This window comes from Cyprinus carpio, chromosome B12, assembly GCF_018340385.1.
Source record: "Cyprinus carpio isolate SPL01 chromosome B12, ASM1834038v1, whole genome shotgun sequence".
NCBI classification, from domain to species: Eukaryota; Metazoa; Chordata; class Actinopteri; order Cypriniformes; family Cyprinidae; genus Cyprinus; species Cyprinus carpio.
Genome location: NC_056608.1, coordinates 16,638,879 through 16,663,261, shown reverse-complemented (window position 1 = coordinate 16,663,261; position 24,383 = coordinate 16,638,879). Strand labels below are relative to the sequence as shown.

At 36.4% G+C, this 24,383-nt stretch overlaps 2 protein-coding genes across 3 annotated transcripts in view; one reads left to right on the top strand and one right to left on the bottom strand.

Moving 5' to 3' along the window:
* ablim1b (actin binding LIM protein 1b) overlaps positions 1 to 14,758 on the bottom strand; it is a 63,915-nt gene extending 49,157 nt beyond the window's left edge. The window contains exon 1 of the mRNA XM_042735691.1: positions 14,549 to 14,758. Coding sequence (XP_042591625.1) covers positions 14,549 to 14,561 — 13 coding nt within the window. The 5' untranslated portion in view covers positions 14,562 to 14,758. The remainder of the gene's footprint in view (positions 1 to 14,548) is intronic.
* A 725-nt stretch (positions 14,759 to 15,483) lies between these two features.
* trub1 (TruB pseudouridine (psi) synthase family member 1) lies at positions 15,484 to 19,273 on the top strand. 2 transcript variants are annotated; one of them, XM_019113326.2, is made up of 8 exons: positions 15,484 to 15,644; positions 15,798 to 15,896; positions 16,438 to 16,493; positions 16,652 to 16,733; positions 16,818 to 16,890; positions 16,993 to 17,132; positions 17,977 to 18,033; positions 18,136 to 19,273. In XM_019113326.2, the coding sequence occupies exons 1-8, from the start codon at positions 15,521 to 15,523 to the stop codon at positions 18,363 to 18,365; spliced, it is 861 nt and encodes a 286-aa protein (XP_018968871.2). In that variant the 5' UTR covers positions 15,484 to 15,520; the 3' UTR covers positions 18,366 to 19,273. The 2 variants fall into 2 exon arrangements, with proteins under 2 accessions (XP_018968871.2, XP_042591640.1); XM_042735706.1 differs by lacking the exon at positions 15,798 to 15,896 and having other exon boundaries at positions 15,489 to 15,644.
* The last annotated feature ends 5,110 nt before the right edge of the window (positions 19,274 to 24,383 follow it).

Genomic DNA, 24,383 nt, shown 5'->3' with positions numbered 1-24,383 from the left:
TCACTCACATACACGTTTATGTGTACAACAATTACTTTGCAAAGACATAAAAGGGTATCTCCACAGTCACTGTCAGAGATAGGATAGCTGTTACGTATATAAAAATGTCAATTTTCATTGGGGTCTTTACAATGGTCATTTATTCAAATGATCACATCAGCAGAAAGTGTGTGATACTTGTTTGTTCGATACACTTATTTTATGACTGCTATCTCTCTCTCAGACACACAACACATCAAAGAAACACACTTTAAAGGGATGGTTCAATTAAAAATGACAATTCTGTCATAATTTTTCTTCTATGAAATATAAAAGTTGATATTTTAAAGATATAAGAACAGGACGAGAATTGCAGGGGTGTTTGGGGAGTCTGACCCCAAATATGTGTGTTTTAGTATTTGTTTGCTATAAGGTCATTTATATGTTAGTACACTACACCCCTAATGGTTCACAAAATTCAATTTAAGCAGATATACACATATATATATTCACTATCTGTCTTCAAGAGATGCAGGGCAAAAATATTGATGGCTCATATTACACTATACAAACTTTTTTCAATAAAATGCTTTTAATGATAAGCATGTTTTACTAGAGCGTACATTATTAAATATATTAAAAGTACCATTTATACACACACATTAACATCAACACATCAATAAAACAGCAACGCACTGCCATATGTCAGTCATATTAAGAGTCATTCATATTCACACGAACAGCTACTGTTTTATCAAGCACATGAATATGTTTATTTCATAGACACAAAACTGATCATAGAAGCACTAAAAGTTTAACAGTGCACTATTGCTGCATCCAAATAGGTTATGCATTCTTTCACTCAGATTTTGTCTTACATGCTGTGAAAACTAATGGGGAACATTCAGAATATTTAAAACATGCATACAAAACAGTATTTAAAAAAGGGGGGGGGGGGGGTAAACTTTTTTGATGTGTTCCACTCAAACTTCCTGTTTCAACAGAATAAACATTAACAGAAAAAGAAAGCTGACACCACACGGAGAGACAGTTCATTCCCAAATTAATATTATGTCATCATTTACTCACCCTCAAGTTGTTCCAAACTTTCTTAACACAAAAGAAGGTTTTGGAAGAACTGTTTTTATTCATACAATGAAAGTAATGGGGTCCAAAACAACACTGGACCCTAATGACTTTTACAGAGCTCCTAAAGAGACATGGTGATGAAATATGAGATGGGAGGAAAAAAATCTATTTAAAAACTTTTGCATTCGCTTTTAAATTATTGTGTTCCACAAAAAATGTATTCCCTGACAAAAGTTATGCATTCTTGGAGAAACTTGCATTCATATAATTTTCTATCCCACCTCTTTTTTTCCCATTAATGAGTCACTTTTCAAAAATACTTATTTATTTATTATTTTTGTCACAAAAAAGTAGTTCAGGTTTTAAAAATTTCAGGACCAGCTTACAGTGAACACTGAACCAGAATATTTGAATGATGAGCAAGTAATCTCATTGGCTACAGATCCAGCAGAGGCCAGTTAGCTCATGCAATGTATAATCGATGTGACTGATAGCAGATTGCATATAAAGGACCTATCAGCCTGTGCCATCTAGTGTTTCATGACTGAACTAGATACAGTATATGATTCTCACACTAGGATGATTTCACAGCAGTTACATAAATCATCAATCTGGATGAAAAGTAACTTTACTCTGACTGCTAATTGAAGACACAGAGGAAACACAACCAGACATCCTGAGTGTTGCAATGTATTTGGTCCTTATTTGATACGTTCCTTCATTCCCATTTCTGTGACAGCTCATTTTTCACTTAGGGATTTCATCTCCTCACCTGTGTGTGTCTTTGTGCATTAAGATAATGACTATGACATTACAGATGCATACGGCTCACCAGTGCCTTATATGATCCAGGTGGAGGTTATGTGAGCAAGGAGACAGTATAATATATAATGACTGTTAAAGACAGAGAACAACAATGTGCCCAGACCACCTATGTCTCCATCCAGAGGGGCTTATGGGGAGTCGTGTATGCATAATCACCACTTTAGCCTCAGGGAGATGACTATAGTCTACCTACTGTGGGACAAAAGGCATTTTCAGATGTGCTAGAGCACACTTACATATACGCATGAGCACAGAAATGATCTGTAAAGTGTGTGTTGGGGCACTCTAAAATTGCAGTGTATAATTTCTTCGAGACTAGCAGCAATGAGCAATGATTATCTCACAGAAAGTTCTGGGGCAGATGTAGAAATGTCTAGACCCTTCCACACACACACACACACACACACACACACACACACACACACACACACACACACACACACACACACACACACACACACACACACACACACACACATTTTTTAATACTACACGACTCTACAGTGTACATGGTCTATTTTAGGATAAAGATACTGTCATGATTTGAGTGATGGCTAAAAGCACATAGACAGAACAATTTAAAGCACTTAGCTGAAATCTATTGTGAAGCCATATTTAAGAAAGTAGAACCCAAAATATTAGCAGTGCACCATTTAAACCAGCTAAATTAAATTTCCATCATTTGAGTATATGAATCCCTTCGTGTTACAAGAGCTCAAATGCTTGAAATGCCTCACATGACAAAGCAGAGAGGCAGATTAGGTCCTGCTGACATATCACAGTGTTGTCATTCAGTCTCTGGCTGTGCTAAACAACACCACAGAGTATCCATTACCTCTGCCACACCCTTCACAGTCCCCAACATGAAGGTTAAACCAATACACAGCGATGAGACAAATGTGGGCAAGAGGTGAAAAAAATAATATTAAAAGAGAAAAGTTTTCTAGATTTAACCTGCTGAATTAAATCTTTATTTCCTTAATTCTTTCAATCTACAGCACAAGTTTCTAACCTTTACCAAGTCAGTCATGCTGGTGACCCCAATGTAAATATATATACACATATATATTTCTGTAACACCTTGGAACTTTCATTAATAACATTCATAAACATTATTACAGCATAAAATGCATATACAATTATATATAAACATTATATATATATATATATATATGTAAGATAATTATATATATATATATATATATATATATATATATATATATATATTATATATATATATATATATATGTAAGATAATTAATATTAAATAATATTGCTAATTGTTCTCTAATATATAATTTATTGACAATGTTTCATGACATTTCTAACTATTTATTTCAACTTTGTTCCATTTTGAAGCCCCAGGGGACAGTAGAGAGCATGCAGGTAGATCGAGGGAAAAAAGGCATACAAAAAAAAAATAATAATAAAAACTGACTCACAGTGAAAGATAACGATAACAAATACACCCAAGAAAAAAAAGCAACATCCAAACACAAACAAATTAAAATTACACACAAGCACCATCTACTGTCCAACATAGTCAAATTACCCTGAGAAACTGCAACATGAGGTAGGTAAGACAAGAAGCAAGGTAGTCATCAAGCATACTGATAACAGTCAGGTAGGAAAAGTAGATAAAAGTATTCTGGATTCTCTGATGGTATATGAAGCCACTGCTACACACATATAGGCCTATCATGTTCAGTCACTCTTGTGTGATGTAAAATGCACATCTTTGTCCACCTTATGGTTTATTACACATATGTTCTGATTCAGACAAGGTCAACACAATCAAGCAGCTAATATGCACAGAGAAGCGCTCAGGGCCTTGTCCATACACTTGGGAGCTGAATCTCTTTAATAATGCTACCGGGCCTTCCATCCATCTTGACATTTTTACACTTGACCAATTGAGTTGCTGAGGAAAGGATATGCATGTGTTATCCATGGACTGGCAAAGCTAATGATGGGACATACAGTAGTACTGGATCCACTCCGGCTCCCTTTGGAGGAAGGTTATTAAACCAACCATGCATGGTTTAATAACCTTCCTCCAAAACATCAAACAATACTCCCTTTCATCGCCATCCGGGCCCACGTCTTATTGCATAACATTTCTCCATGTGGCATATAGAATTTCTCATGGCAAGAGTGAATCACTTCATAGATGAATGCAGGCAATGTAAGGATCATCATGACGAGGAACGCTGATATTATATAACAACCATTCACAATGCATCAAGATTTCAGTCTCTCTCCATTTTGAGGCTAAAGTACAGTCATCAAAATCATTAGATGCACAAGTGTATCACCATATATGACTATATTTTGATGGCCGTGCAATGTAAACATCACAAAGTATGGAAATTCATTAATATGTTAGGGGAATATAGGGGAAGATGCCACCCTTAAGAAAAATAAGTATTTTTAAATGGTAACATTTTTAGATTTAGGTTGCATTAGCCAATGTTTTACTAAGGGTAATATATAGAAACATTTACTAATTTAGTTAAAAAAAAAAAAAAAAAAAAAAAACATTTAAATAGTACTAAGGTAAGATAGATCCCTACCTGTGGTAAGAATGTAAAGAATAATTAATATTAAATTCCTAGTTAGCTATTCTATTTAAATTTGTGTTTTGAATAACCGACAACTGACGAAGCAGAATTCCAGAAAAAGAGATTAATCTGAAATATAATTTTATTATATCATTTTATTAATATAATTTGAACAATCAAAGAATAAGAAAAATAATTATTGGTGTACATTTTACAAAAAAAATTATAAATAAATACTTTTTCATGTTTAAATAAATGTGTTGCTTGTATTTTTATTATTATTATTATTATTTGTAAAATCAACTACCAAATAATTAATAATTAATAATGAAAAACCTACAGCATACACCACCATCACCCTATAATTAACTACATAACAAAAAAAAAAAAACAATGTTTTGTACTTAACAAAAACAAAAAAAATTAAACAAAAAAATAAAAAATTGATAAAAAGACACAATTTACAAAAAAAACTAAATAAATACAAACACACTAAATGAATACAAATTATGTCAAAAATGTTTTGACTGACTAAAATATTGATATTCAGATAAAATTACAAAATTAAGCAGAACATAGCCGTTCATTAAATATGTTGAGATGAAATGCTGTGCCATATATGATCTAGAGAAACAATAAGGTGGGAATCTTACCTTATACTATATGCAAGACATTGTAGGGTTTTTTGTACAATATTAAACAGGGGATGCTCTATTTCTATATCCACAGAGGGGTACAAGTGTAAAAATGGCTGAAGACCCAGGTCAGTATTGAAAATGTATATAAACTAATAGTAAGTGTAATTCTGTTAAGCGTTGCTCCCCCTAGCTGCTCTTCTGAAAAGTGAAAGAGTATAACCCAGGGCCAAAAATACAGCAAATCTAATCCAATCAAACACAGTCCACTGCACACCATGGCAATTACCAGCTCAAGATCCACTTCACAGTATGAAGTATAAGCATGCACACCATAAAAATGGCAAACACATGTTAACACATTGTTGGAAGTGTCATAAACTTAACATTTAGATGACAATAATAGTTAACAGCTTAATTATCTTCTCATAATTTGACACCTCCTTATTTATGTGATCCAAATTAGAAAAATATTCAAATATCTCTGTGGTATCTCTGTGCTTCAAATATTACAAATGAAGTCGAAAACTCAAAATGCTTTGAATACAGCATCTGTTTTATTTCTGTGACACTAATTCAACATCTATGAAGGAATTTCGCTCCAAAAGAGTTGCGTTAGCTACCACACAGACCTATTAATCTTTGTTGAGAAAACTAGAACAAGGTGCTTTTGACATTTACAACATGGAACGGGAAGTTTCTTCACACTGCGAGGATTAAATGACCACATCCCTGCTTTATTTCTCACACACAGGCTTGCAAACAGATGCATGCTCTCCAGGAGCAAAAAAGGTGAAGCGGTATGTTCCCATTGGCTGATTAAACTGGCTCATCATGAATTGCCCTGCAACACAGCAAAGTAGGCATGTGCAACATCTGTTCCAGGGTTTAAAATATAAAAACACACACTCTCACGAACACCCACAGAGAGAGACTATGAGAAAGAGGAAGAAAGAGAGAGTCTTATCAACTTTGTGCTAAATGGTTACACTTGAGAGAATACTGTAACAACAAAACCTCCTGCTTTTAGTCTTCAACAACTGCTCCGTTAGTGCTCACTTGAAGAGGAAATGTTGGGAAATTCTTTCACAATGCAGTAATCCTTTCCAGAGTTTTTTATTTTTTATTTTTCCCCTCCGTATTTTATGTGAGGCTGGTTCGAGTTATATTTCTGGCGATTATGGTCTTCTGTGCAAACAGCCTACGGTATCAGAGGTTGCTCGGAAACATCATGGGGGTGTTTATTTGTTTGGACGACCTTCAAACCTTCAGCCAACCTCAGAATCAAACCTTAAGAGCCCTCTCAGCCCTTAAGAGAGTCCCATTACAGCACCAGAGCAAATAGCACCAAAGTCTCTGGAGAGAACAAGGTGCAAGCAGGCAAGACATAAACAAATCTAACACTGTGTCTTGACCAGGTGTGATACCACAAGCAACAAGCACTGCACATGCTCTACAACACAGCCAGTCTGAAGATATTTGATGATAAATGTTACAGTATATGGAGGAGGATTAATAGTGAGATTTCACTGTAGGCGGGGCTCCCAGCACAAAACAGGAATAGAATTAAGTGATTGGTGGAATAGCCTGTCACTCATAGAGGGTCGGTCCAATTGTTACATTATTAATTAAAAAATAAAACTGTAAACTGATAAATCACTTTTCATGTGACATGTTTAAACTCATTTATTTAATTAATATTTAAAATTTACCAAAAGATTAATACTAAATAAGCATTTTAAAACATTGGCCAATTACTTTTCTTAATTTGTTTGCAAACTGCTTTTCTTAAACCTTTTGCCAAATGTCAACCGAGTTAAAAAAAATGCCATTTAAAAATACTATTGTATTTAATAATGTCTATTTATTTGTCACTTTGAAAAGTGAATATATTCATTTACTTTTTATTTTTGAATTAATACATTAATAAATGATTTCTTCATTTTATTCTTAATTGGCACTTAAATCGTTCTCCATATTTGCAGCTGGATAGGACAACATTTATGAAGCTTTTATTGCCTGCCACTTTATTGCTTCATGCCCGGTTAGGAGGAGGACACTGTATAAAAGCATCTAATTGCATCTGAAATGCGTCTTAACATTGAAGCATTAAAAGCTTTGAGTGGGTTCGTAACTCAAAATCTATTTGCTGATGCACCATTTAGTACGTCGCTGCAAAAAGCAGTGTTTATAAAATAAGTGTCCACAAAACATCATGTGCAGTGACTGGATATACTGTAAGAAGAGTGTGACAGGGAAGAGAAAGCTCTCTCAGGGTCTAATCACACAAAGAGATTGCATGTTAGCAGCAGCTCTAAAATGATGTCAGGTAGCCATTGGCGATGGCCTTGTCGCATGCACAGCACTATTCATTCCTCATCATGCTCCCCTTTCACTAATGTAAGCATATACTGTTATTCAGTGTAACATGATCCTTTAGAAATCAATCTAATATGCTGAATTGGTGCTCAAGAAACATTACTTTTTATTATCAGTGTTGAAAACAGTTTTTTACATTTTTATTTATTTATTTATTTATTTTTGTGGAAACTGCAATACACTGCATTTAAATCTTTGGAAAATTTTCAATCTTTGGCTTTTATTAAGCAAGCGTGCATTAATCTATATATTCTCTCTTTTCTTTAGTAAAATTAAATACAATTGAAAAAACATAATAAAAAAATATTGTTTTGTACTTTTTTATCACATTAATTTCCCAGGTTAGTTTAAATAGCAAAGGGTTTATGGTTTCATCCTATTAAAAAAAAAGTCATAAGGATGAAAGATCAAAAAGAGTGAAAATAGAAAACTCAAATATGATTAAAAAATAAATAAATAAACATTATTAGCATTTGAAAATGACCCCTTGAAAAAAAGCCCGGACAGTGCAATGTCAGTGTGTATCATTCAGGCAAGCCTGATTTCTCTGAGCTGGAAGGGGGCTTTAAAATAACACATTCAGACACTGCAAGCGAGCTAAAATGCCTTGACAAAAGCTCCATATAACTAAATTTTGGCTTTGAGAGATTCCACTAGCATCAGTTGTGGTATCAAAAGGTCAGTTTCTATATCCCGTGGGTTGACAGAATGCTGGGTAAACATGAGAGCCCAGCACAGTGTTAGAAACACATAGGCCACTGGCCTGGGGAACAAAACGGATGCTACTGTTTCAGTAATGTCTGATCCTACATCTGCTGCTCCCAAGCCATGGTCTGGAGAGCTATTATTAATGCAACTGTGTCCTGCTAAGAAGTAATTAATGCGATTGCTTCTGCTCTTACTGCAAGGGGTCTTTTTGGATGCAGCAGTCAAGCCCCTTATACTGCGGTGACCTTGTAGAGAACCCACAAGCCCACTTTGCAAGGAAAACTGCAAATATTGCTCTCACAATAAGGCTCATAGGACTGCAAGATCTGTCCATTCTAACTGGATTCTGTCTTCAGTTTATGCTAAGTGGACGTCCATGCATCAATATTCATAAGTGGATCAATCAGGACTACAGGATTATTACTGTGCTGTACTGAAACAACATTAAGTCAGAGTAAGGCGGCCTCTCTAAGCCAAATCAATCATTTTGAAAGAAAGCATAAATGTCATAGTTCCACACCGCAATAAACTGTCACAATTGTCTCATAGACAGTTTTCTATTGAAAATATGGCTTGAATTATCAGTTATTTCTTGGTTGGTTTGCAGACTCTGGTTTTTAAATATTTTACTGTGTAATTTAACCATTTCTTATTAAAAAGAAAGAAAACCCACAGATAAAATGCTTTGCAATGTCAAAATTCACTCAAACCCATGTAAGAAGAATATACAAACTATTTATGACTTTATTTTACAGAATAAAACCCACACGCAAATCTCTAGGTAATATTTAAAGCTTGTCTCAGTTTGCAACAGTAACCAAAGGGGATGGAATTTTGCAAAAGAGCAAAAAACTCCCCTATAAGAAAAAGAAGGGAAAGGAGATTGAGCAGCTTTCTGATGTAATAAAGTATGTAAAAACAGATGGTCTGAAAATGCAATAAATTGGATGATTGTGCAATTTAAACTGTGGCTAAAGGGGCAGAATCACAGACTCACTTTGAATTTATCTTGAATTCTTTTGCTTTAATACTGAGCTAATAACACCTTCTGTTACTGAAACATATTCTTAAACCTAACCCTGAAACATAACAAAACATTTGAGATTTTCATTTATTATTTTGCATGTTTCTTTAGCCATTTGAGACTATTGGATTATAGGTTATTTCAGGTTTTACTGTCTTTCTGGGGACACCACAATGCAAGCAAATCTGACACACACACACACACACACACACACACACACACACACACACACACACACACACACACACAAAAAAAAACACACAAAAAAAAAAACAAAAAAAAAAAAAAAATATATAAAGTTGGTTTCTTTTATATTTTCACAAGGTCAATATAAGAATCAAGAAGACAAGGTATCAAATGCACTCTGGATTTTGTGATTAAGATTTTCTTTTACTACAGTGTAGAGCATAATGATCCTTTGTTTTGAAAGGGATCTCTAGGTTTACTTTTAGCCACATCTTCTACAATAACACAGGAAATAATTGGGACAAAAGTCGGCTGGTAGCCAATAATATCAGCAGCCCTTTCCCCCTCTGGTCTGTAACTGGTCTTCTGTCCATAAAGTGAGATAAACTAAGAAAAGCAAACTGGCTTTGACATGAACCAGGCATCAGAAAAACGTGGCCTAAAACATTTTGCCGAATGCACGGTAAGATTAATTCCCAATTGAAGCTAAGCATTTACTCTTTAGACTCTCGAGTGGCTCTGGAGCTCAGTACAGATAAAGCATTCGTCAGGATGGTGATTTTTTTTTTTAGTGCAGAAGCACAGAATCAGCAGCCCACAGGGAATACAGAGCTCAGGAGTGTGTGGTCAGCTGGAATCAGAATGATGGCCTCCATCTGGTGCTTACACACCTGCAAGGTATATGTGTATATATATATATATATATATATATGTATGCGTGTGTGTGTGTGTGTGTGTGTGAGAGAGAGAGAGAGAGAGAGAGAGAGAGAGAGAGAGAGAGAGAGAGAGGGAGAGAGAGAGGGAGAGAGAGAGCATGTACACTGTACCTACACAGAGGAGGCCAAAAGTCAAAATATTTTTTTTCATTTAAATTATGCTCACTGGATCATTCTCAAATAATGCTAGTTTTGCATAACAATTTGTTTTGTAATGCATATTTTTTGTATCAAATGTGATATATATTAAAGTATGTTTTTTTCACTGAGCATTTTGTGCGTCTCAGTGGTTGGACCCACTGTAGGCTACATGATATATGTATCATATGTGTGTATCTGAAACAGAATGAAATGGAATGGGAAATATGTAACAGTTACCCTGTATGACCTCTTAAATTTCCATTAAATATTTTGTGCTGCCTTTCCTCATAGAATTATTTATAAAACTACTAGCGCTTTTTGGGTAGAGTACATTGAGATGTCAGTCTCCACTTTTAAATGAGGTCTGGACTAATTCAAACTGAGGTTATCTTATAAGCACAGGGCGGTGTAAAACATGTCTAAAACAAAACCTACTGAACAGAACACATGGAAATGTTTCTGACTCTCATTCCTCTGGCTCCTGCCCAGCTCCTGCCATTGTTTCAGGGGGAGCCGATCCACTGATGTGACTTCATACAGGATCTCCATGAAACTCCTAAACAATATGCACCTCACCAACCCTCAGAAGAAGAATGGCACAATAGAAAGAAAGAGTAAAACGTACGAGTCATACAAAGGTTCAAAGAGTTTGAGTTGGTGACATAACCTAGTACTGTAAGTTCAAGTTTTCCCACTGGTTCCTCCATCATCCCTTCCCCCTCTCCACTTGACCAGCTCATCCAAAGAGAGGTGACATCCTAGTTATAGGAATGTAGTGGGTCTGGGCTCGGCTGGCTGAGGGCGGCTTGGGAACAGAGAGAGGCAGAGGGGGAGCTTCCTGGTGGGATCAAGCTTAATTAAGCCTGGAACAACAACTAAAGCCCTGTGGTGTTCATGAGGCTGAAACCCCAGCAATCAGCAAGCATGCTCCACTTCCCCTGGTCATCCTAACGGTGGCCGGTCTGTAGTGCAGATCACCACCAAATCCACACAAAGAAGCAAAGCCGACGGCTAAAGGTCAGCATCTTGCACAGTTCAAAGCATAAGATTAAGACTTCTTACAGAACCAATTCAATTCAAGTCTATTTGTATAGCACTTTTCACGATTCAAATCGTTGCAAAACAACATTACAATTTCCTACACACATCAGTAGTATTGGTATCAGTGATACTGGCCTTCAGTCATAAAAAAATGCTATTAGGTTATACAAATATTACAAATATACTGTCTTTATAATGTTTCTACATTAATTTAAGGATTTAATGTGAAATTATTGCAATAACAAATTGTAAATGTTTACAATATGTTTTAAAAATATAAATAACTTAATCATAACCACATCTTAATAGACCTTTTGCATCAGAGCTTCATAAAACAGTGCCATTACCTTACACCACAAATTCAGTATATTCTAGGATAATTCTTTACGGGATCCTGTAATTTAGCTTAATTGACTGTGTTGAAGCTATGTGCAGGAATGATTCAAACTATTTATCCAGCAAACACAACTCTGACTAAACCCAAGTGACTAAGCAGGATACAAAGAAAGCATAACATTGAGCTGGACAGCAGGAATTATGATGTGTCATTCTGCTGAAGTAATGTGATTGTGTTTCCGTGTCTCTGAAGCAAAGCCATGTCAAACAGAGTAGGTTCTATTGCAGCAAAGCTCCAAGCACTCTGGCCTCCATCCTGGTCACCCTCATCCAGAGACAAGTCTCAGAGTCTGACAACCACTTAAAGCAATGATAAGAGACATACCTTACAGGGGCTTGGATGACCTGAATTGGGACAGTGATAAGTAGAGCACACCTCGTTTACAATCCTCAGTCTAATCAGTCTTTAAATATCTCACAAGAAGTTATCATTTAGTAATTTAGAATTATTTTCTTGTGTTTTAACACATTAAAGGAATAGTGAGGGTGAGTAAATGATGACAGAATTAGAATTTTTGGCTGACCTATACCTTTTAGAAACCCACTGAACCATCGTCAGTTTGTTTTTCCATCTCAAAAACTGCAGTTTCTGAAGGTGAAAGTGATAAGGCTGTCACATAGTCATCTTTCCTGGACAATATATGTGAGGGCTGTTGGGAAAGAAAACAGTGGTATCACTGCTTTGATTAAAGCCCAAAGAAAAGCAAGTCTTGAGAGATTTCTACTCGCTGGATGTTGTTAGAGAAGGTTTACTTTTCAGATTCTCACACTGATTTCAGCTGACAGCTTTAACTGGGCTTCCCCAGGGGCCGACAATGATCTTGGGTCCAAGAAATGGAGATACAGAGAGAAAGAGGGAATGCACCATGAAAAGATGAGTGAACAATTGGGAGGATATTGAGAATCACATCAAGAAAATCTGCCAGTTAGTGTTTAATTGTTTATTCTTTTGAACAGAGGAGAACAGAGCTAATTGTCACAATTTTTTACTTCAGTAAATATTTCTCAGGTTTTTTTTTTTTTAAATCACATGCCTTTAAGTCATGGCTACAAAAAAAAAAAAAAAAAAAAAGTAATTAAATATTTCCATTATTATTGCCCAAGAAAAAAGATATACTGTAGTTTATTTAACACACATTAACCTTTTTGTGACAACATATCTCAGTATCGGTTGCACTTATATTCTAAGCTGGTACTATAAATCCTGCCATTAAATAGCTTTTTTGCTTTTGCATGCCATTTCATTCATTTTTTCATCACAAACCTTATATTTAATGAGATAGCCTCCTTGAAAACCTCTTTTGTGACAGCTTTCTCTGTTTATCCATACTTAAATTTTGATGTGTTATAACTGCACTCCAGTGACCTCAACAACTAAAATGAAATGACTGGACAACTGGGAAACGGCTTGCTGATCTTAAGTGCAAAGTTTAAATTGAACTCTATTACTCTGGGCTACTGGGGTTCATAGGGACATGGCAAGAAAAACATGGACTTGCACTTGGAAGCAGACAGCGCTGTGAATAGGGCTTTACAAAAATGTAACAGTCTGAAAGCAAACTCAAGACCAAAGTTAAACACACTTCCACCCAAAATGTCTAATGCAGGAATTTTATAACCAAAACGCTCCAGACATATATACAGAACTATTCTGCATCTACTTCAGTTTAAGTTGCAGTCTTTGGCATTTAGATTTAATTCAAAAAGATTGCACCATTTGAAGAAAAGCACCATTCTTGAGAACAACTACTGTATATAATTATTAAAAAAAAAAACTACATAAACTCAGTAATACTGGCATTCATTCACTCGAGCCTCTCTAGCCGAGATAGAAAAGGAAGTCTCAGACTTAGAAATCACAGAAGCTAAATCACTAACACTGCAACACTTTTCAAGAATAATTTCTTAGACACACAAGTTTTTGAACACATGCTGTAATTATAGCATGGTCGAGGCTTATGAATGTGGCTCATGGAAGCAGTAGCCCAATTCTTTAAATAGACTCAGCACCACAAATCATCTGCAGTGGTTGCGGTGAGGCTGTAATTGAAGTCCAGAAACCATTCGAACTATCGAAGCAAGAAGAAGAAGAAGAAACATTCAGTGGGCGTATACATACTGTAGCATCATCTTGTGTGACGCTAATATGAAAAGAAGAGCATCCAACAGTGAGGGGACAAAATGCAAATAATACACTAGTCAAGTAACAGGCTTTGTTTCTTCTCTGTGTCCTTTCTTGAACTCAGAAAAGGAGGTAATTGCTTTATTTAACCCTTCAGTTGTCTTTCAGGTCATTTTTAAAAAGTCTGTAAAGAATATAGGCCTAAATATCACTTCTTTAATTGGAAGTTTGGAACCAGACCTTGTCAGGAATCCCTGAAGAAATTGTAAGATATTATGCAAAGTCAAAAAGAAAATTACCCAGACAAAAGGAAACCTTTCACAAAAACTATCTCCCAAAGTTTTTTTACTTCTTTGTTGTTGTTGTTGTCTATGCATCAATAATCTAAACAAACAAATCAAAATTCAATTTTAATAGCCTACACATCAGAAGCAGAAAAAAAAGCAAATGAATAGTGTTTGTAAAAGGCTACTACATTTTTATAGTTAAGTAGGCTACTACGATAATGCATGTAGCATTACAAGTTTAACTCACATGTAGTTGTCAGATTTTTGACAGCTGTTTCAGGACAGGTGTAGAGACATCACAGTCTCATCGCGTCTCAGGTTTAAAGGTAGCTTCATTCTCAGCAGAATAAAACACGTGTCAGATAGACCGACCTCTTTTGAGTAGGCTACGTATTAATAAGACATTTGTCCTCGCAAATTAGAAAATGCATTTTTAAAACTACATAAAAAACTGGTTACCTCTTGTTGACATGATGCAGTATGAACACTGGATTTTCCTCCTGAAATAAAATGTTGGTGGTCGCCAATGTGCCTTTCAATCCAAAATACAGTTCCCCGACCTCAGATAAGCAGAAAGTGTGCAAGCTGTATGTCCATGAGCAGCGGAACAGCTCTGCGGATCGGCATCAGTGATCACTACAAAGCGTGACAGAATAACGGGAACCGGAGGCTTACACAATGGGCGTGTCCTGCACGATAGACTGACTGCTACGGTATGTGCCTACAGTTACATCTGAAGAAGTTATATTTTGACTAGCTACTCCTGCTTTAATAGTAACTACAAATTGGGATGTTGCTTTTTAAGTTTTTTTTTTTTTTTTTTTTATATATATTTTATATTATCTTTTCAGACCCTTTCTTTTCGAAGATTAAAGTCACTGTGATTTGTCTAGTGTGTACAAAATATCGCACTTGGTTAATGTACCATTTAAAATGTACCATTCTAAAAACGCAATAATAAACAGAATTATAATAATACTGTTATAATAATAAATAAACAAACCCTCTTTTAGTAGGCTTACACAATATTGGTCTAATTGCATAATAGCCTACTTATTCTAAAACTAGGCTAATAATAATACTGATTCATAATCCTTATTATATAGGCTTTTGATATGTGAAAATATAAAAAACATCCGAGATATTGTTTTTGTTTATCCTTTGGCTATACTTCTTCAGTAAAAGTGGGTAAATGTCGCCATCATGTGGTTTAATATTTTACTGTGAACTTTAAAGGCACAATCTTCGACCCCTTCAAATGAATAATGTATTATTTTATAATATATTTTTTTTATGTTGGTATATTTGCTTTTATACGAGTTAGTTAAATACGAAGGACTTGTATGCTTATATAAGAAAGCAACAAATTAAATTATGATAAAGGCCAGTTTTCAGGAATGACGTCATCATCTCGCGCCGATAGCAACAAGCATGGCTGTACAGAACAGTACGCTATCCAAATTGCAGTCTTTAAATGGTATATTTGCCATTTATAAGAAACAGGGTCCCACCTCCGCGGATGTGTTAAACACACTGAAGAAGGCGCTTTTAAGAGGTAGGTACGTTTTTAATTTTTGTTCTTTTAAGGGCATCTTGAGATTCATTCTTAGCAGTAGATGTCAGTCCTTTGCATTGGGGAATGAAATAATCACTCCTAAAGTAATTATCAGAATACGTTTTATTGTGTAACGAGTTTATCCTTACACAGAGGCAGGGATTGCAAATCCCAATCCTCGCAAGAGGAAGAAGCAACTTTTAAAAATTGGCCATGGTGGCACCCTGGACAGCAATGCTTCTGGTGTACTTGGTAATGTAATCAAGTATCTTCTTCTATTGTGAAACATTATACAGACAAAAATTTACACCATGAGCACTGGTGAAGTCTTTCCAGCAATGACATAATAAGACAAGACACCACAGATGAATAGGGTAACAATTTTAACCATCATAACTCTACTTCCCTTGTTGATTAATCAAAGTACTTATAAGCAGTAATTTATTTATTACACATTTTCTGATTATCTAATTATATACTCAGTATACACATACAATAATTTGCACAGAAAGTTTTAGAACAAAAATGGTAACTGGATAATTGGATAAAGCCAGAAAATTTACAAATTTAAAGTAATTGAAATTTACAAATGCAAACAAGTATGAAAGAAAATTAAAGAAAACATATAGGATTTGCTTCCATGACAATGCATGAAAAAAACTGTGGTTTTGCCTGTAGTGCCTTGCCTTAAGTAGAATATAATACCATATTTAAAACAAAATGTGAAAGGGTAAGGGCTATTTTTATATAATATAAAATATGTAAGAATATTACTTAACGTAATGTTTTGCAGTGGTTGGAATTGGTGAAGGAACAAAGATGCTCACCACGATGCTTGCAGGATCAAAGGTAAGTATTTTCTGGGTCATAACACGTTTGTGTGTCTTTCTACATTTGTCATCTGTTGTCCCTTTGGATAAAAGTGTTTGCTAAATGTATAATGTAAATGTCATCCACATGTTTTATTACTCTAACATTTGATTCTATGTTGTTGTTTTTTTTCATAGAAATACAGAGCTGTTGGAGAGTTAGGCAAAGCAACTGATACGCTTGACGTCACAGGAAATGTTGTTGAAGAAAAGAGTTATGGTGAGAATCATGATTTTGTGGCTGCGCAGGGAATAGATATTACACAGAAATCAGTGTATAAAGATTAGTGCTTGTTTTTCCCAGATCACATCACAAAAGAGGCTTTTGAGGAGCAGCTGAAGCAGTTTACGGGTGAAATTATGCAGGTTCCACCTCTGTAAGTCAATTTGTTTTGCTTGACACACAATACACTGTTCATAGAGGACTAAATGAATTATGTTTCTTGACGTCATAGAAAATCTGATGTTTGCATTTAAAGATATTCAGCACTGAAGAAGGATGGCCAGCGCATGTCTGTCCTTCTCAAGCAAGGTCAAGAGGTTGAGGCTAAACCTGCACGTTCAGTCACAGTGTACAGCCTCTCTTTACAGGACTTCAGCCCGCCATGTTTCACCATAGGTTTGTCATTTATATGCTACATTTGGAAAGACATTATATGATAAATATTAATGAATGGTAAATGTGTTTTCTTGGACAATTTCATTAATACTGTATGTAGATAGTTTAAGAAACAATTCACCCAAAAAAAAAAAAAAATCCTTGAAAATATACTCACCCTCAGGTAATCCAAGATGTAGATTAGTTTGTTTCTTCATCAGAACAGATTTGGAGAAATTTAGCATTGCATCATTTGGTCAGCAATTGATCATCTGGAGTGAATGGGTGCCGTCACAATGAGAGACCACAGTCCATCAATTAACATCTAGTGAGGTTCAAAGCTGCATGCTAAGGTGTTTTAGCTTCAAACCATTTTTCTAATCAAAATATGTGCTCATAATCCATAAAAACGCTTCCTCTGGTGAAAACGTCCATCCCTGTTGTCCTCCCACCTCAGAGTCCACTGACATATTTGTTTAGAAAGGTTTTGTTTTCGCTTTTCACTTCATAAGACATTAATTGATGGACTGGAGTTGGGTCTGGATTGAAGTGTCGATCATTTTTGGATTATTGTGATGCTTCCATCAGCTGTTTAAACTCTTATTCTGATGGCACCCATTCACTGCAGAGGATTCTTTGGTAAACAAATAATGTAATGCTTATGCTACATTTCTCCAAATCTGTTTCAATGAAAAAACTAACTTATCTACATCTTGGATGGCAGGAGGGTGAGTACATTCTCAACAGATTTTCATTTTGGGGTGCACTACGTTAGAAAACATTTTTTCCCATAAAATCATTATGTCGTGCTGACCAGCTTTAGTTCATCTTCATTAAACTGAAATCTACTTTTTGGCATTTACAGATGTTGAGTGTGGAGGTGGGTTTTATGTCAGAAGCTTGGTTGATGATCTTGCAAAAGGTAACACTCTAGAGATATTTATTTCTTGTAATACTTCCCTTAAACATTAACATTTAGTTTACCTGACATAATAATCTGATTTTCACCCCTGTACACCTGCAGCTCTGTCGTCCTGTGCTCACATCAAGGAACTCACTCGGACCAAGCAGGGACAGTTCACCCTGGAAGAGCACGCATTGAAGGAGGATCGCTGGACATGGACAGATATCTCACAGGCTCTGCAGCCCTGCCCAAAGCCATCAGGGCAACAAAAGAATGCCAAGAAAGCTAAATCAAAGCATATGCCCACCTCATCTGAATCTGAGGGTGACAATGGAGATCAAAATGATTAAAGGTGATGAAACGACTCGCCTGATACACAAATTACATTCTCAGTGAGAGAACTGTAGGAAATTGTCTGGTCCACTCTGATTTGATCTGGCCTTTACTACCATCCATGTGTATCCATCTTCATGGCCAAGTGAGGATAAAACAGGTGGCATCATCAAAATGGATAAGGGATTATTAATGCATCTGAATTCACTTAATGAAAAAATAAAAATATACTTGAAAATAGTTATTTTGTTTGTTAATAAATGTTTATGTCATTTAACTTCTTTTCCAGGTCAGTAAATGTCCTAGTCTTTTAGGTGTTGTTTTCATATTTGGTAAAACCATAACATTTATAATCGAAGCAATACATAACATCAGATAATTGCGGTACTCGTGTATTGGAAAATAGCAATAAATTACCCTATTGTTTAAATGTTTGGGGTTGGTAAGATTTTTTGTTTCAAAAAGAAGTCTCCATAATAACTAAGGAGACTGCATTTATTTGTTAAAAAAAATACAGTGAAAACTAATATCGTGAGATATTTTAAGAAACTGTTTTTTTTATTTTTTTTTATGGAATATTATTCCTGTGATGGCAAAGGTGAGTTTTCGGCAGCCATTACTCTTCAGTGTTACATGATCCTTCAGAAATTATTCTTATATGCTGATTTGGTGCTTAAAAAACATTTCTTACTATTGTCATTGCTGAAAATGGTTGTGCTGCTTAATGTTTTTGTGTAAAGTGTGATACATTTTGTTCTTTTTTCCTTTTAATTTTTTCAAGAGTTTTTGATAAATCAAAAGTTTAAAGGAGCAACATTTTTTTAAAAAAAGAATCTTTGTGTAACAATGTAAGAATCTTTGTTGTTGCTTTTGATCAATTTAATGCATCCTTGCTGAATAAATGTATTAATTATTAATTTCCAAATCTTTGGAATGAAAGTGCAATTTTTAAAATATTTTTATGTTTCTATCCTTTAAGCTTTTAACTGTCACCCGTCTCCCCTCTGTGAAGTTTACTTCACTATATTACAATTAAATCCTAATCTAATCATGACAAACTTTATATTGTTGTAAAGGTCTAAGACTCCTAAATGGATATTTTACCACTGTTTTTTGTTAAAAATTATGTAGAAAAAGTAATAGATTCATTTATGACAAGAGTGCACCTCAAAAATCTACATCATAATAAGAGCAGTTTTGACCTTTTTTAAAAAATGTCTTCTTCATTGCCTTTTTCTCTATCACACTTTAGAAATCATCAGAAATTATAAATCAACTGAAAACTTAAAATCTCAAAATTAATCCTTTGAAAACCATTTTAAAATCAGACATTGCATTACCATGAAAATGGTACATAAAAATCATGTTCCAAAATGTTTTAATTCATGAATTATAAAAATTTAAGTTTAAATGTGAGTGACAGTTAAGGGGTTAAAGGGATAAGGAGTCTTCTTGACTCAAAATGTTAAAAAAAATCACACATAAACTAAAACTGAACACAGTATTAAAATATATGTAATTAAAAGATGGTTTCAGGTAACACAGAAAAATACAAAGTCACACACTGAGATTTAAGTAAAGCAGTATGTAAAGTGTGTAAAGATTTATGTTAAGTAGTATATCGTGGTCTCTTTCCGAACTAAATATAGTTGAGACTGTTTTAATGTGTGCAATTAGCATACTCAGATACTAATCCCTCAGTCATGGATTAAGATCACATTCAATTCCTATGTTTCCACCCATACTACAATGGCATTAAGAAATCGTGAAATACAAACCCCACCTCCTTAATTGGCTACTTTTATGCAGAAAGAAGAGGCAAAACAGCAAACAGTTCTCTGCATTGGCATGGATAAATTGATAATATATATTTTTTTTCACTTTAAGCACACAATATAATTTTGTACTACAGTATATCAAGAGTAGCTGTCATGCACACCATTTCAAGTGCCCTAACTGTACAGCTATATACTATATTGTTAAATGTTTACCATCTGGGGGCACTATGGTGCTTTGGCTTCTTGAAGGATTTATGGTATGCCTAAAGCTCAGAGGAATGTGTTGTAAATCACCTGTGATTTACACATAACAACATATGCTTATCCTGGAGGTCACTGCTGCTGCATCACTGGACAGATATGCTGCATGTGCTTTCTGACAGGCTGTGACATGCATGTGCAGTGACTGTTGTGCTCAGTGAGTCTGAGTTGCAGTTGCCTGAGGCTTTGATTCTTTCATTCCTGAAGGTCTGAGGAGAAAGTGTTATGTTCCCCAGTGGGCCATGAAAGAATGTAGCTCTAAGTGAAACAGGAATGTTCATAGACTGGAATACTGTGTAAATGCAAAAGCTGAAAACCTCTGCCAGCACAGAATATGTGGAGCACTTAATTAATTGCCATTCTTTTAACTTTCAATTTTCTCTTTAGTATGGACACCCATGTATTTTAACCAAACAGCTCTGTTCCTAAAATCAGTGCTATAACGCACTGATGTTATTCATCTGTTCAGTGCCTGACTAAATGGGGCTGTTGTGATGGGAATGATCTAAAAAGGAAAGTCTGTGAGATGTGAGAATCCTCACAAAGCCCAGTAATTGTCCATGTAGAGTATCAAATTCCCAACTGAACTGAGTGTTTTATTACTGTCAGCAAACAGAGCAGTAACACAGAGGTAAGTTCTCACAACAACATGTTTATTGACAAACGGGCAGTGGGATGAGAAGCAACCTCAAGTTATTAGAGGAAGTAAAGGTATGGAAGTCTCTTAACTGAGCGTAATAGAAGATTGCCTTTTGCAGGTGATCCGATGGAGCGAAGGAGCGGCAGAGAACAGGAGCAGTAGAGCAAAGGAGCATCTAGGGGTAAGTAAACAAAGGTAAGTGGTCAGGCTAGTTAGGCAATACAAACTGTAGACCAGACGATGAAGTAGTGGGAAGAGTGCAGTAATATAGGGAGCTTAATGAGCTGAGACAGGTGTGGGCAATCAGTATTCAGGTGATTGGGATCTGGTGTGCACTGGGGCTGATGACTGTGGTGACTGATGTGTTTGAGACTAACTGACATCAACCCCTCCTCCAGGGGCGGCTCCTGATGCAGAGGTATGACCTCTGGGGATGGTATCTGGAGGACAAGCAGACTGTGACTTTGAGGAGCTTGAAAAACACCTTCCAAATTTGGGAGATGAACTGGGGGGCCCTGTCTGAGACCATCTCCTCTGGAAGTCTTAAGTTTTGAAAGACGTGGTGGAATAGACATTCTGCGGATCTTCAAGGCTGTCAGGGAGACCTTTCAGGGGGATTGACCTGCATGCCTTAGAGAACCGGTACACTGCTACGAGAATGCAGCTGTGGCCCTCCGAGCTGGGGATATTGGTGACGAAATCTACACCAGTGTGTTACCAGGGCCTCCGAGGCATGGGCAATGGGACCAGCTTGCCTACCAGGAACTGATGAGGAGTTTTGGACATAGCACAGACTGAGTGGTTTCTTCGGGCGTGTAAGCGGAGAGTCATTGGGAAATCCTCGTTGCCCATTGCATGAACCTTTCCAATCCCATAGTGTCATCGTAAATCACCATCTGCACACAAATGCATTTCAATAAATAGGGCCACTTGGAGCAGGAAACTGCTACACTTGACCACCTCACCTGAATAGGAAGCAGGAAGGGCCATAGGACTGGCAGAGGCAAACGGAGGGGTTGTGATGGATGCACGAATGGTGTTGACCAGCTCCTCCAGAACGTCCGCTGGCGTTAGGTGCCAGGGATCCATCACAGCTGGGTGAATGTTTTTGGGTCTGGACTTCTGTCAGCAAATAGGCCAGAGACACAGATGTAAGTTCTAACAACAACAGGTTTATTGACAAACGGGCAGCGGGATGAGAAGCAACAGTCTGAGGATGAGTTATTTGAAGAAGTAAAGGTATGCAAGTCTCTTAGCTGATGGTAATAGAAGACTGTCTTTTGTGGGTGATCCGGTGGAGTGAAGGAGCATCTAGGTGTAGTAGTAAACAAAGGTAAGTAGTCAGGTTAGTTAGGCAATATAAACTGTAGACAGGCAATAAGGCAGTGGGAAGAGTGCTGTAATATAGGGAGTTTTATTAGCTGAGACTGGTGTGGGCAGTCAGCATTTGGGTAATTGGGATCTGGTGTGCACTGGGGCTGACGACTGTGGTGACTGTGGTGACTGAGGTGACGGTGGTGACTGAGGCTGTGTTCCACTCCACTTTTAGACATGCACTTGCAAACTTCCCTTAGCACTTCCCCTTGGGGGAATCCCCGCTGCCATTTTGAAGTGTGTTCCACTTCGCGAAGTGGTGGAGGGAAGTTTATATGGACAGACCCTGGACCCCTCGATTTTGATCGAGGGAGCGAGTCTGCTTCATATGCACACTTCAGGCCACTCCATAGACAACAATGCAACACGATTATGACATCATCGCAGATTGCGTTTCATTTATCCCCACCCTAAACAAGTCTATAATATATAAATGATTTTTTTTTTTTTACTTTTATAACAGCCCAGGCATACCTATAAACATATAGAATACTGCACCAAACAAATTCATTAGGGGAAAATGTAAACAAACCATGCTCCACATCAGATTCTAAGTGATCAAGGTGTTAGGACATTCCAGTTCAGCCCATTGCAGAACTGCAATGGAATGTAGTGGGCACTCATGCAACGTAATCAATGACGTACATCCGAGTAAACAAGACAGAGGGAAGTTTGCGAGTGAAAGGCATAAGAAAACGGACTGGAACGCAGCCATTCTGTATAACTTTTCAGTTTTAAATATATTAAAATGGAAAACAGCTATTTTATATTGTAATAATATTTCACAATAATACTTTTTTACTGTATGTTTTTTTTTACTGTGTGTTTTACTGTAAATGCAACCTTAGTGAGCATGATAGAAATAAGCACTTTTTTTTTTAACTACTTAAGGGGTGGGGGGGGCGGGGGGTACAATGCTGTTTCTTGCATTCAGAGTTGTTTACACTGTTAAAGAGTTGGAATCTCATGCTAAGCATGGACAAAGTTTCAAAAAAACTATTTGGACGTATGACGGAGTATTTCTGTGCCAAAAATCTTACTTCTAGGTTCCTACAAGTTTCCGATAGTTTTTTTTATTTTCGATCGTGGCTCTTCATGACGTAGACGAGGGTGGAACTCCTTATATGGGCATTTCTCCTGGAAAAATGCGCTGCAAGCATTTACCAGAGCGAGAGCGAGATCGCCCCATCAATGAGCTTCATTTGACGGCAGCACTGCACGGGACTTGCTCGGGAAGAATGTCTCCAAAGAAGTGTTTTTGGTTGTAAGGGAAAGACAACTTTGTTCAGCTTCCTAAAGAACCAGCGTTATGTAAACAGTGTATGTAAACAGTGTATACAGTTTGTTTTTCCGGGGCAGTTTTATAAGTTCCGAGTTTCACAAGTGTGCTTGTTGGCGAATGTTTTATAAACAAGGCCCAGTTCAACGCTGGATCATTTGATACTGAATGATGGAGCGGTCCCAGCAATAAAAGATACCGGTCATGATTCAGAACTGCAGACAGTAAATGAAACAGCATTAAATGTCTGTTTTGTTGGCATTCGTGGTCAAGTGCTCGTCACTCTTTAGCTCCGCCCACGGAGAGAATCGTAAAGCTTTTTCTTTCTTTTATAAATATGATAAAACTAAAGACTTTTTAAAGATATGAAAGATGCAGTACTACTTTATAGGTACTCGATATTAACATGCAATTGGGTGAAACTGTGTGTGTTATGCCCCCTTTAAGTTGGCAGCACATAGCGTATTGAGATGCACCTTAACACTCAAGAGAAGGACAAAGTTCATATTTGAGATGGAGGCTTGAAGATGTGATTGAAATCTGGGTCATAAAACCTTGATATTCAATGAGAATATACATTACTATAGTCAATATAATGCATGAAGCATTTTGGACTGTGTTTTGAAATTCGTACATTGTAATAGCGGTAGGAAGTTAGGTTTTCACACACTTCCTGAAGACAAGTGTAACAAAGCTTCTCAAG